The sequence below is a fragment of the Solanum stenotomum genome, chromosome 2 (assembly GCF_019186545.1).
Source record: "Solanum stenotomum isolate F172 chromosome 2, ASM1918654v1, whole genome shotgun sequence".
Taxonomy (NCBI): domain Eukaryota; kingdom Viridiplantae; phylum Streptophyta; class Magnoliopsida; order Solanales; family Solanaceae; genus Solanum; species Solanum stenotomum.
Window position 1 is genome coordinate 52155000 of NC_064283.1, and position 14877 is coordinate 52169876.

At 35.0% G+C, this 14877-nt stretch overlaps 1 protein-coding gene across 1 annotated transcript; it reads left to right on the forward strand.

Moving 5' to 3' along the window:
• Positions 1 to 5697: 5697 nt before the first annotated feature.
• LOC125855553 (putative potassium transporter 12) lies at positions 5698 to 12651 on the forward strand. Its single transcript, XM_049535285.1, has 9 exons — positions 5698 to 6201; positions 7211 to 7439; positions 7544 to 7792; positions 8620 to 8670; positions 9284 to 9544; positions 10039 to 10091; positions 10194 to 10308; positions 10434 to 10688; positions 11333 to 12651. Exons 1-9 carry the CDS (start codon positions 5926 to 5928, stop codon positions 12388 to 12390), a joined length of 2547 nt encoding a protein of 848 aa, XP_049391242.1. The 5' UTR covers positions 5698 to 5925; the 3' UTR covers positions 12391 to 12651.
• The last annotated feature ends 2226 nt before the right edge of the window (positions 12652 to 14877 follow it).

Consider the following 14877-nt stretch of genomic DNA (forward strand, 5'->3'; position numbering starts at 1 on the left):
TAAAGGTGTGTGTGAGGGGTGAGAGAGCCACTCATAAGATGACGGTCTTAAAGGCAACAATTGCAGAGTTGAGAAAATATATGGACCAGCTAAAGTCCACTGATATGTCGATGATTTTTGGGACCGTTGAGATCCCTGATGACCTGGACACATATATTCCAGCCTATTCTGATGTGCCTCCAACTACCACCGGAGATGAGGTTAGATTTGATGATGTGGCTGCAGAGTCCGAGGCTGAGATTGATGAGGAGCAGCTCGATGTTCAAGAGAAAACCACATATGAGGGCCTGACTGAGGTTGGGGAGGCTATGGTACAGTCGGCCATTAAGACTTTCTTGAGGGATACTCCTATAGTAGGATCTAGTGAGGTCGGTGTTGATGTTACCCCGGGCACTGATGCCCAAGACCAGAGTGTTACCCCGTGCATTGATGCTCCGACATATGTAGTGACTTCAATGCAGACTTCACCCCACACTTAGCCGGTAGGATGACATCTTTACCTCCCTCTCTGTTGTTTTTATTGATTTTTGTGTTTTAGTTGCATTTGAGGATAACTGTTTTTCTTTTGTGGGTGGGGTGAGGTATTTCTATACCTACCTCTTGCGATTACATTTTTGTTGTATATATTGGGTTTTGAGATCTATATTTGTGTTTTGATTGTGTTTCGCTTGTGTGGATGTTTGAGCTTGTGGCTCCTTGTTTTGAATGGAAATGGTTTTTGACCTATTTTGAAAATTGTGCCACCTCTATTGTTTGTGATTGTGGTTGTTCTTGTGCAAATTTGAGTACCGGTTATGATCAATACCGATGACTTGAATAGTGCTCTTAATTGAATGAAATGAATGGGCGGCTACGATGAGGCCAAATGAAGTTGCATAGACAATGTGTGGACTTTTTGCATCTCGTTGTGACTAGACGGTTATCGAATGAGTCTCTTGTGATGAATACTGCACACTAGCTAGAAAGTGTGGAGTCTCGTTTGATATTGGTGCATATGCCTTGTGTGATGAGCTTACCTTGAACATTGTGTGTTGACACCTAGAATTTGCCACGTTGGTCTGTTTGACTAAGTGATGCAAGCACTTGAAATGATCTTAGGCAACAATTTTAAAGAGTGAAACAATTTGACAATATACCTCTTTTGTGGCCAACCTAGTGAGATGTGTGAACCTTGCTTGAACCTTCTTGAACATTATTCTTTTCTTGGAAGAAACTTGAACAATTATGATCCCTCTTTATCCATTCACCCATAACTCTCATGAAGTCTGGTTTGTTTGAATAGTCAACTTAGGCCAAAAGCCTAAGTTGGGGTGTGGTGAAAAGAGAGGGTAAATCAAGAAGTGTGAAAAATTCCCCCTTTGAGAAATGATTTTGAAAAAATATGGAACCCCTCCATAAAAAGAAGAAGAAGAAGAAAGCAAGAAAAAGAATGAAAAAGTTGTGAAATAAAGTAGTGGAAGTTGCAAAAGAAATGGGGTGTTCGGTAGTCCATTTGAAGTTGAATAATGGGGTGAATTATGAGCATGATCAAAATATTGAAGAAAAGGAAGAAAGTGACGTTAAGACTACATTTCATGAGGGTAACAACTAGTGAGCCTAAATGACCACACCTTTACACTCAGCCCCGTTACAAGCCTTGAAAAGACCTTTGTGATCTTGAGTGAGCTAAAACGAATGTTGATTGGAAAATAAGGGCAAACATATGGTGAAGTAATGCATGTATTCATCTTTGTGAGTGTGAGAGTTTTATGTGATTCTGGAACTATAAATTGTTGAAGAACTTTGTTTGAAGAGGTAATGATCTTTGTTGTGAGGGCATTTGAGTATCTTTGTTGAGCTTGAACTTGCATTTGAAGCAAGTATTGTGAACTTGAGAATCTTTGATAATGGTGAATCACAATTTGAATCTTGAGTGCACAATTGATCATTGCATGAGTAAGTTGAGTCTTGTTGTGTGCATTCATGTTGAGTCTTATGCAATACTATTTGAGACATCCGTTTTGAAGTGTTGATCTTGAATTTTACTTGAGGACAATCAAAAGTTTACTTGAATTTTACTTGAGGACAAACAAAAATTTAAGGGTCTCTCAGTCCGAGAATGACCCGAGAGACCCTTGCACTTGACATTGTTTGTAAGTTGAACCCTTGTACTTATGACTTTTTCAACTAAATCCTTAAATTCACCAAAACTCAATATTTTAAACCCCTATGACCATTGACCGAGCTTACGTGGCATTAAAATAGCTAAGTTGGAAAAGTGCATGACTACACGCGTTTTGAAGCAAGTAAATGCAATATTTTATTTAAAAAAAAACTCAAAATTATATATAAAGAAAAAAAATTTAAAATAATAAAAATCTTAAATTCTTCATCTTCTTCGACCCCACCTCCGCCCCCACCCTACCCTTTCTTCTTCTTCTTCTTCTTCATCAGCCCTAACACAACCCCGCCCCTACCCCACCGCCCAACCCCCACCCCTTCCCCTACCCTTCTCTTCTTATTCTTCTTCTTCAATCGTCCTCGTTCATCACTCCCTCAATCTTCTGTTTCATACCTCACCTCTATGCTACTTTCTTCTTTTTTTTTGATGGACACCCCACCATCACCATCATAAGAAAAAATTAACAAAGTTTTTGCTAGAAAATATACTCATTCGCCATTTTTATAATATTAATTTTTCAAGATCTATTTCTTGAATTTCCAACTTGAAGTTTTTTTGATATCTCTCTTTACCAAATAAAAATAAATAAAATCCTCCTTTAGAGCATACCAATGATTTATTACAATTTATTACATTATAGTGAATGGTAATTTTTTGTGATTGAAAGAGATTTTAGGTGTAAAGAAGTGAAAATGGTGGAAGAAGACATTGAATTTTTCATTTATTAGGAGAGGGGTGGGAGTGCGAAAGAAGAAGGTGAAGTGGGGAAAGAGAGTGAGACATGATTACAGTGAGAGAGAGACAATTGTATTTTTTTAAAAAAATATTATTTATTTTTAAATCTTTAATTTCTGATGTGTCTTTGAAAAAAGTTTAATAATTATGATGTGTTATTAAAAAATGACATGGAATTCTATGTGTAAAACGAGTGTACTACACGCACACTCATTAGATGAGAAAGGGGTTTAAAATATTGTGTTTTGGTGAGTTAAAAGGTTTATTGACAAAGTCATAAGTATAAGAGTCCAACTTACAAACAGAGTCAAGTACAAGGGCTTCTTAGGCCATTCCGCCTTTAGTATCCTCAAATGATTAATTTGTGCCATAAACTAAAGTTAAATCCTTGATTTTCAGGTATATGGATTAAGGGGAAAAACAAGGACACTAACATGCAAAACAGAACAAAACAAGCTGAAGAAATGAAGAAAGGCAAGCCTGGTGATCGCCAAGAGCATTTGGTGAATCGCCAAGTGTAGCTTGACCGCCTAAAGTTCCAGTGTGCCAGCCCTGAGGGAAGAAACCAAGTCGGAGACAAAAAGGATCAGTCGACGAATCGCCGAGTAATTCCGTGAAGCAAAAAGAGATCGCCCAAAGTTATAGACCTTGAGGATGCTGAGTGCCAAGGCAAAAGGCGATGGAAGAGATCGATTGGCGGCTCGCCGAGTGGTTCGGCGAGCCCGACTTACTTGGCCAAACGGTCTTTTGTGGCTTATTTTCGACGACTATAAATTAGATTTTGAACATTTATTTTAGGATGTTGAGTAGAGTTTTGAGTGTTGGACAAGACGAATTTAGCTCAGAACACCTTTCTCTATAGTTTTTCATAGTTTTGAAGAATTTAAGAAGTTCAATTTGGAGATTTTGGAAGTGGGTTTCGAAGATTCGACAAATTGAAGCATTGTAAAAACTAAATCACTCTTACCCAATTGATGGATAATCGATTTGGTATTTGTTTTTGCTTTTTCATGATGTTTGGCTAAAACCTCAATTCTTGGGGTGTGATCATGTGATTATGGGTTGAATTAATTTATGGATATTGTTAATTACTAGTTTAAATGCTATGTTGAAGTTAGTTTAATCTATGAATTGTAGTTGCCAATGCAATTCTATCTTTGTGTTCTTGGCTTGTTCGAGAGAGAGATTTTAGAACTAAGATTATTGATTGATGATTTGTGGGTACTGGGTTGAGCTAGGTTTAGCTCGAGAGAGTAAATCCTAAACCCAATCCTACCCATCTAGCTCGAAAGAGTTGATGAATTAAAGTGTGGGCTGCTCTTCATTGTCATGCTTGTTGATGTTCGAAAGAAATCACTTGATTCGGGGTAGTTGTTCGAGAGAAAACTATCTCCCTTATAGTCTAGCCTACTCACTTATATTTAGCTATTTACTAGTAGTTTCAATCACCCATATACATATATTTGCCTATAATTGATCACATCCCGTGAACCCTTCTCCCTATTGTTATTTCGAAGTTTTTGTGACTGTTTTTAGTTGATAATTAAAATCAAAAGCTCCATCTGACATTCGTGTCACCCCTTTAATTTGATAAATGTCTTTTTCGATAATTTCTATTCCTATGACTGATTAGACCACATTTGCACTTCCTAATTGAATTTAAAACACGTACCGCTCCTTGTGGGATTCGACCCCAACTCATTTATTGGGTTTTATACTGATTTACAATCGTTGACACCTAGAATTGAAAGAGGTGTGATTGAAACGTTAAATTAGAAATTATTAATTTATTAGAAAATTTAATATCTCAGGTTGATGTTCATTTGATTTCCCAAAAATATCAAATAGTAACACTTCTCAAAAACAAAAGGATAAATTATAAAATAAAATTAAAGATGATTGATTGAAGGATTAAAATGATAAGATGTTATAATTATCATTTTCCTTTACATTATTAATGTTCGTTACTATGAAATCTTGTATGTAAGATAATATAATGTTTTATTTTTAATGACTAATAAATTTTAAGTGTTATTTTATAAATTCTGTGATATGAAATTCTCGTGTGAAGCACGAATAATTTTACTAGTGATTCTTTAAAATGAGACTCAAACCCAAAAATTCTCTATTTCTTATCCCAAGGAGCTACCTATTTATCACGTGATATTATTTTACAGCCTACCAACCTACATCAAACAAGCTGTCACTAAATAATAGAGTAATTTAGGAGTACTACTATTACCCATCTAAATTCAGACCCAAAAACAAAAATCATGCCGAGGAAAATATCAATGGCATTGTTTAGTGATTAATGAAGTCAATTGAGAATTTTAAGATTTCAAATTTTAAATTAAATGAAAATAAAAATATTAGTCAAGTATATAAAAAGTTAGTCCTAGTACTATGATAATAAAATAATTTCGATGAATTCGTGTATTCTATTACTTTCTATGAAAAAATAATACTTATTGTTCTATGTGTTTTGGATTACTGATACATACTTATTTTATAATGTATTTATATTTATTTCATTATAATATTATATTATTTTAATTAATATAACATTTGAATAAATTGTATTAATTTACATAATGTCACACATCAATAATGAAAACCTACAAAAATAAATAAAGCCTACTATTGAACTACTATAAAAAAATAAAATAAAACAATTAAATAATAAGCAAATGAGACTTTACATTATGAACTAAGAATTGATTTAAAGATACAATACAACAAAATCTACTTAAATACTTAATAAGCAAAATAAACACCATATTTAAACTAACAATATAAGGGCGGCCGCCCTGACCCTGGTCTAGTTACAACAGGTTTCAAGATTATTGAATTGTCCGAAAGTGAGTGAAAGGAATATGTATTTTACCAAAAAAAAAGGTTTTATTATTGATATTTCAGAAGATATCATACTGTATGATAGTGAGACAAAGCATCACATTAATTATTGATGATAAAGTTTTGAGTGACAAATCTGGTTCATTCATTCATTGTGGTAACAAAGAAGAAGAAGAATGGGTGAAGAAGAGATTGAAGAAGAGAACAGTAATAGAGTGGGTTTGTTGAGGAGATGTACTACTGGAGGAAGTACAGGATCAACAAGGTGGGTAGATGGTAGTGAAGTGGACTCTGAATCATCACCATCATGGTCACTTTTTGGTGATGATGAAATTGTTAAACAAGGTTATGGATCTGTTAGGAGAAGATTGGTTAAAAAACCTAAAAGACTTGATTCTTTTGATGTTGAGGCCATGGAGATTTCTGTTGCCCATGGAAGCCACCATAAAAAGGTACAAATTACTATAAATTTTGCCTGGGATTACACTGGGTAAGTTGTTGTTGTGTATTAATCTTCCTCTTCAATTGTTTTGTTTGATTGGTCATTTTGAAATAGTATGAACAAATAAACTTCTTTATTAGAGCACTGTGGGACCCTAATATCATTTGGGATTGGATAACTTTATGCTTTATGGGAAATGAAGTGAAGATTCTATAATGGATGAATGCAAGCTATCTGGGCTCTCTAGTGCAGCAATTTTGACTTGAAATTTAGGATTATATCTCCGAGATTTCCTACTTAAGTTTGTCAAATTTGAATAGCTAGCTGATATATATTATTCTTGTGATTTCATTAGAATTGACTAGTTTTATGCTAGCAACTTACTGCAGTTCTTCTCCTTTAGGGATGAAATGTGAGTTCATATTATATGCAATTTTTGTGCAATCATTGGGAAAGAAGTTATATATTCAAAAGGATGACTCAAGAGGAAGAGTATTGAGAACAACTTTTAGAGGCCAAGGGAATTTTATTCCCCTCTTTTTTCTATTCCTTTTCGCCCAAGGCGATTCCTTAGTTGACTTAACTATAATTTGTAGCAGTTTCTGGAAGTAGTTTTTCTAGGTTTTGGCCCCTTATATATGGCATGGATGTAATGGAGCTAAGGTCAAACTTTGAGAAAAACTTGTATACTTTTCTCTTTTGGTTCTGCATAATGATTAGCAACACAACATACATTTACAGAGTATTGACTAGCTACTTTGTATTGAAGATGTAGATCAGATTATAGATTTGATAGGAAGCTTGTAAGTGCTCTCTTTTGGAGGTGGCCAACATACCCTTAATGCTGATGAATACAATTTACCAATTTCAAAAAATAATAATAATACTAATCATAGGGATGCAAATGCTTGTTTTTCTATCAGCTTGTACTTATATATATATTTTTTTTGGAGGGGGGAAGAGTTTCTACAAGGGGTCTACGTCTTCCTTTACTAATTTATGTCTCTTCAAAAAATCAGGAGTCTTCTCTTTTGAGTACACTTGCTCTAGCATTTCAAACGCTTGGTGTGGTATATGGTGACATGGGCACAAGCCCTTTATATGTTTTCTCAGGCGTTTTCAGCAAGGTGCCCATCACATCAGAAGTTGATGTCTTGGGGGCATTGTCCATTGTGTTATACACAATTGCTCTCATTCCACTAATGAAATATGTATTTATAGTGCTCAAGGCTAATGACAGTGGAGAAGGTATATTATTTATTCCTACAAGGGTCTTCCGTTTATGACTTTTCATGTGCTTATCATCTGGGAAATGATGGTTTCCTTAACAACTGAAATAATTTTGATGTCAGGAGGAACATTTGCACTGTATTCATTGATCTGCAGGTATGCAAATGTCAACCTTCTTCCCAATCGACAGCCAGCTGATGAACACATCTCAAGTTTTAAGCTCAAGTTACCTACTCCAGAACTGCAAAGGGCTTTAAATATAAAGGAAGTCTTGGAACGTAAATCTTCTCTGAAAACCCTTGTCTTGCTATTGGTTCTGATGGGAACATCAATGATCATAGGTGATGGTATCTTGACCCCAGCAATGTCAGGTATTCTTCTTTTTTTCTTTACATTTTTGGTTGTCCTTGAAAGGTTCAGAAGCAACTTTGCTAAAATTCTCAATAAGTGGCCAAAAACCAAGCATGAGTGAACATTTTAATGACCAGTTTTGATCTTCTCCGTTTTCATTACAATGCTTATCACTATTTTTTGTTGGGGGTTAATAGTATATACCTAACAGGGGCAGAGTGGAAGAATAGGCAGGGAGAAATGAAATTATGCCATCTATTTAAGAAATATTACTGGGCAGTTGTAAAATTCAGGGGTAAAATGTATGTTTGACTTGATGTTCTTGTGGGGAACAAAGTTGCCATAATAACTTGATGACCAAGTTAATTTGGAAAAGGGGGTTTTCATTTAGCTCAAAGGTGAAGGAGAATATCAACAAAAGACTGATTTTAACTGTACTTGTGGTCCACTCAATCACTGGCATATGATGGACAATTTTGATTCTGATTCCCTAAATTTCTGTATACATATTGAAGTGGACTAGTGGATGATGTGAAATATTGAGGTCCTCAGTAAAAAACAGTCAATAGAAAGGAACACCCTAGAGCTAGCTAATATGATAATAGTCTCGAAATTCCATCTTACTTGTGCAGAAGTCTTCTAGAAGACTAGAATTATGGGTTCTGCAATTATTCATCATTTGCGCTTTCTAGTTCCTCATAAGCTTATTGCCTTGTTGTGTGACCCAGATCCCCTAAAATAGGATTCTGACTATGCTTTTTAGTTGTCTGGCACCATAATTAGTTCTCTACTTTGACAGTGCTCTTTGTAACCAATCCAGTCTCTTAATGATCCTCATTTCTTGCAGTTATGTCTGCTGTAAGTGGGCTGCAAGGTAGGGTCCCGGGATTTGGCACAAGTGAGTTTTCTTTTCTTCTTGTAATTGCTGCTACTAGCTACTTCTGAGAATTAAACTGCAAAATTTGTGCTATATTGGAAATGCTAAATTGGTTACAAATAGCATGCCTTTTCTAGCTATCAGTTTTACTGTGCCGAAACTACATAACAATGAGTGATAAATAGGGTGCCAAATCTACGTAAAAACGTGTGATAAATTAAGGTTCTATCTCAACATGGAACAAAAGGGACAATATAGAAAACTGGTAGACAGAATTATGATACCTGGCTTCATTCAGGGAAACTACATGACATAAAAGAATATTCCAGTGCTATCCAAGACAGCAATAGAAAAATTTCAGTCGTTTTAAATAGCTCTTCTAGCTATTAATCTACTGCGGTGAAACTAAGGTCTCATGCAATATAGAAAATCACCACCTTTAATCTTAGTGGAACGGCAAAATTTGCCAGTTCAGTATATCTACAATTACAGGCCTTCATTTTAAATATTCTCCAATGAAATGCGTTGAAGTTCTCAGTGCAAATTCTTTGCACGAACATTTTAATATCCAACAATCATGACGAGATGTAGCATGGTAGTAATATTTGTAATACCCTATTAATGTTGCTTGCAGATGCTCTTGTTTTCACTTCAATTATCATCCTTGGCGTATTGTTCAGTATACAGCGATATGGGTCAAGCAAAGTGGGATTTACATTTGCACCTGCCCTGGCTTTATGGTTCTTCAGTCTAGGGGCTATAGGAGTTTATAATCTTCTGAAGCATGATGTAACTGTCTTAAGGGCTTTAAATCCAGCTTATATATATCTGTTCTTCAAGAAGAACTCAATCAATGGATGGTCAGCTCTTGGTGGCTGTGTTTTATGCATCACAGGTATAATAAATTCTTTTCTCCTTTTGTATGATCTAAAGTTCCTAAATTAGTTTAGTGCATGAAGATATCCGAGTTTTCACTTTATATACACCTATATGGAGCTGCCTTCTTTTCTTGTCTTATTCTGTGTGTAACGGACTTACGGGATGTATGATGATCGAGACATTTGCAAAGTTTTCGTTGGTGCCTAAGAATTCCTTATCTTCTAAAAGGTGCAAGCATGCATTGTCTGATTCATAAGAAACAAGGATTGGAACAATTTTCAAAAGCAATGAACATTCTTTTCTCCTGGCTGCTCTAGCAAATGCTTCCATTTAGTTTTATAGAACACATTTTCTTTAAAGACAAATTATCAAGTATTGGAATAAAATGGGCCTGAATAGAGTGGAATAGGTAGAAGTATTCTGTAGACGAGCCAAACTAGTTTGGGATTGAAGTATGGTAGTAGTAGCTGTTGTTGGTAAGTTGATATGCTATTTAATGAATGGTTGCAGGAGCGGAAGCAATGTTTGCTGATTTAGGTCATTTCTCTGTGAAGTCTATACAGGTATTTTTCTTTATTGTGCCCTCACTTGAAGTTTCAGCTAGCTACCTTAATTATGATGACTGCAGCATTTGTTTCCATTTTGATTTAAGTTGACTGCTGCAGATTGCTTTCACAAGCGTAGTGTTCCCCTGCCTTTTTTTGGCCTACTTCGGCCAAGCTGCTTATCTAATGAAATTCCCAAATTCATCTGAGAGAATATTTTATGATTCTGTGCCAGGTATTAGTGCTAAGAAGAAGCTTCTAAATATTCTCTTTGCTGCTTCCTTTTTCTCGAGATTCAAATGTTCAACGGTTTTGATTTTTGAGTACTTCTTTGACACTAGAAGTTTTTTTCAACAACAGATAGTCTCTTTTGGCCAGTTTTTGGGTTAGCAACAGTAGCTGCTATAATTGCCAGCCAGGCCATGATATCTGCTTCATTTTCATGTGTTAAGCAAGCTATGGCTTTTGGATGCTTCCCAAGATTGAAGATTATTCACACCTCAAAGAGGCACATGGGTCAAATTTACATTCCTGTCATTAATTGGTTTTTGATGATAATGTGCATGCTTGTGGTTGCTGCCTTCCAGAGCACGACAGACATATCTAATGCCTATGGTTGGTACCTCATTTTAGCAACTTTGTGGATTTTCTTCAAACGAACAAAAGATTTTTCAGTATTTAGTTAATAATGCTCCATCCTTTCTTTCCATTCTATATGGAACTCTTTCCCTTTTTTGTCCATTTTAGAAAGATTGATATATACTATATTGGGAAACTCTTTAATCTTGATATTCCATTTTTCCCTTAACGTGATGCTCTCCTAAGAAGTGGCATGACATGTTGAAGACCACAAAATACTAAAGGCAGTTTTGGTATACATCTTATGTGTCAAATTCCTTCTTTCTTTCTTGACTGTTTATAGTCAAACAGTATCATACAAAATAAAACTGATAGGAGTACTTGCTTGAATCAGCGTCGTTTTTCCTCCCTTTCAATTGCATTCCTTCTTCCACATTCGCTTCCTCAAGCAGCTCTAGCTATACCAATATATTATAACAAACGTTTCCGGAGAAGAAAAGAGAGATGAAAGAAAGAAAAGAGAAAGGTTCTAGGGGTGCTTGCTCCTTGGCATTTGAGTGCTGTTTCATTTTTCTATTGAATTATTCATTCAAGTTATTGAGTATGGAAATGAGTTCCAATCATTACTAGATATCCTCACTTGAGCATATGCACTATGAAGTTATCCTTCTCTATTGCAGGCATAGCTGAAGTTGGTGTCATGATGGTTAGCACGACTTTGGTTACAGTCGTAATGCTACTGATATGGCAAACAAATTTGTTTCTGGCTATCTTGTTTCCACTTATATTTGGAACTATAGAGCTTATTTATATGTCTGCTGTTCTATCCAAGCTCTTCGAGGGTGGTTGGCTTCCGCTAGTTTTTGCCTCTTGGTTCCTCTGTGTGATGTATATTTGGAACTATGGGAGTGTCTTGAAGTACCAGAGTGAGGTCAAGCAGAAGATTTCAATGGATTTCATGCATGAGCTTGGCTCTTCTCTTGGGACGGTAAGGGTACCAGGGATTGGTTTACTATACAATGAGCTGGTTCAAGGCATTCCCTCTATTTTTTCTCAGTTTCTATTAGATCTTCCAGCTATTCACTCTGTGATAGTCTTTGTCTGCATCAAATATGTGCCAGTACCTGTTGTCCCTCAGGAAGAAAGGTTCTTGTTTCGAAGGGTTGGTCCGAAGGACTATCATATGTTCCGTTGTGTAGCTAGATATGGCTATAAAGATGTCAGAAAAGAGGATCATCATGCATTTGAGCAACTTTTGGTAGATAGCCTTGAGAAGTTTCTAAGAAAGGAGGCCCTGGATGTTGCTTTGGAAATCAACCTGAATCAACCAGACCTTGATAGCATCTCTGTGAGGTCAAGGGATGAGTCTGAAATACAAGATGATGATGGTGATGGGATGGACGAGCTTAAGATTCCATTAATGCGTGATCAAAGAATGGAAACTTCAGGAGCATCAACATCAGAAGCATCCCTGACGTTACCAGCCAGTGTTATGCCAGTTGATGAAGATCCTAGTCTGGAATATGAGCTCTCTGCTCTCCGAGAAGCCACAGAATCTGGATTTACATACTTGCTTGGACACGGGGACGTGAGGGCAAAGAAAAACTCTTGGTTCATCAAGAAATTAAGCATAAATTACTTCTATGCATTCATGAGGAAGAATTGTAGAGGAGGTGCTGCAACAATGCGCGTTCCTCACATGAATATTATCCAAGTAGGAATGACATACATGGTTTGATCTGGGTGCCACATACTAGCTAGCTACTTGTATAACTACTACATTAGAATTTCTTGATGCCAAAATTTTCAAGGCATAAAAGAAAGATGATGTTTCAAAAACATACCACACTCTTGCATCTTCAAGTGATTGTCTATTAATTATTTTCTGCTCATGGATGTACTTGCCATCTTCCTGTCGTATAGGCTTTTGCTGTAAATGATTCTCACCCTTTATTTTTTTTTTTGGCCCAAAAGAAAAAAAAATGTGGACTATTCTTTAGATACTTTTAGTTTCATTCTCCCTTTATGTCTTGAGCCAATGGTTTATCGGAAATAGTCTCTAAACTTTGACAAGGTAGGGTGGAAAGTTGCATACACACAATCCTCTTCATACCTACTTAAGATATTACACTCGTATATTGTTATTGATGTCTTCCTATACGGTTTTTTTTCTTTCTAAATTTATGAATGAGATATTTTTGCTAGAATTATGATATTGACCTTTTTTTTTTCAGAAGTAAATATACAAATTGATTGCTTTTCTAATTATTGTTAGGACCTTGATTTAGATAATTAATCTCAATCTTTAATTTTTAATTATGACTTGTGGCTTCCATCTAAGTAAGAACTCGGGAAAGGGAAGAGAGTGAGTAATGGAGAGGAGCCTCATTCTAGAAGGTACTTACTCCAATAAGTTAAAGAAAACATTTATTACTTCTTTGTTTTCCCCAAATCACTGTTACTTTCTAAGTGGTAGAGGATGTTTATCATCTAAATTCTAAGCAACCCCTCTTATCATGATTAAAAATAGTAAAAATTAAGCAAATGACATAGTATAAGAAAGAAATTACTTCATTTCCCTACTCTTTCATTAATTACCAAAAATCCCTTTTTTTAGTGTTTTTCGGATTCATAATATAGCAGTGTGGATACTTAATATAGCAGCGCAGATACTTTAATTAATAACGGGCGGATACTTAAATTATTAAGTTGTTAGCAGCACAGATACTTAATTAACGGGCGGATGCACAATATAGCAGCGCGGATACTTTAATTAATAACGGGCGGATACTTAAATTACTAAGTTGTTAGCAGCACAGATACTTAATTAACGGACGGATGCATAATATAGCAGCGCAGATACTTTAATTAATAACGGGCGAATACTTAAACTAATAAAGTATCCGATTAAGTTGAATTGAGGGAAAATAAGGGATTTTTGTATTTTAGTAAAAGAGTAGGGAAAAATTGAGAATAGGTAAAAAAGTGTTGTGTATTTAAGTAATTTTTTCTTAAAAATATCAAACAATGTTTTAATAAGGATATTAAAGAGCGCTATAATATAAATAATTTTTAGATACTAAAACGGAGTCCGGAACCTAAATGGGGTAAGAAAAGGCCATGTGAGCACAAATAATGAATGAAAAAATAAGAATTCTTAGATACTAAATAGAGTCTAGAGCCAATGGGGTAAGAAAAGGCCATGTGAGCACAAATAATGGATGAAAAAGAATATTATTTTTTGATACTAAATAGAGTCACACGTTTTATATAAATATATATAGAGAGAGAGAGTCTAGAGCCAATGGGGTAAGAAAAGGCCATGTGAGCACAAATAATGGATGAAAAAGAATATTATTTTTTGATACTAAATAGAGTCACACGCTTTATATATATATTACAACACATTTTCTTGTGCACCATACAAGTAAAGTGAATGTCCCCGTTAAAATTTCTTATCCATTCTTTTAATTATTATTTTCTAGATAACAGACGTTTGATAGAGTGCATTAAAAAATATGTATAACTATTCGATGAAACTAATGCATGAAAATACATGATATTAGTAATACAAGAGGCTTCAATGCATGCATTAGCATGATTAAAGACATGCGTAATTTGATAACATACATGGTGGCATACTTTTATTAAAGTTGATGAATTTCAATTACAAAAAGGGAAAATTAGTAAAGTAGTCAAAATTTCTAACATAATTAGCTAAAGCATCTATATTATAAAATAATTATTGAAAATGTCATTATGTCATTATTTTAGCAAATATAATGTATCATAATATAATGAATTTACTATCCTTTTATTTCTTAAATCAGTTACCTAGTTTGACTCTACTACCGGTTAAAAGTTAGAAAAAAAAGACCCCACATTCTAATATTCTCTCTCTAGGTTTTTACCCCAAATCTCTCCACTCTCTCTCTACTGCTTCCACCATTGTTATCTCTTATACTTGTTTAAGAAATTTCTTCTATTCTACTACTGTTAAAAGTTAAAAAAAAAGACTCCACATTCTAATATTTTCTCTCTAGGTTTTTACCCCAAATCTCTCCACTCTCTCTACTATTTCCACCATTGTTATCTCTTATACTTGTTAAGAAATTTCTTCTACTTGTACGATTTCAATATTTGGCAATTCTTCGTGCAAATTGGGGTACAATAACCGATTAGCTCTCTCTTACGTCTTATCAGGAGTCAGACCTACTCCACAACT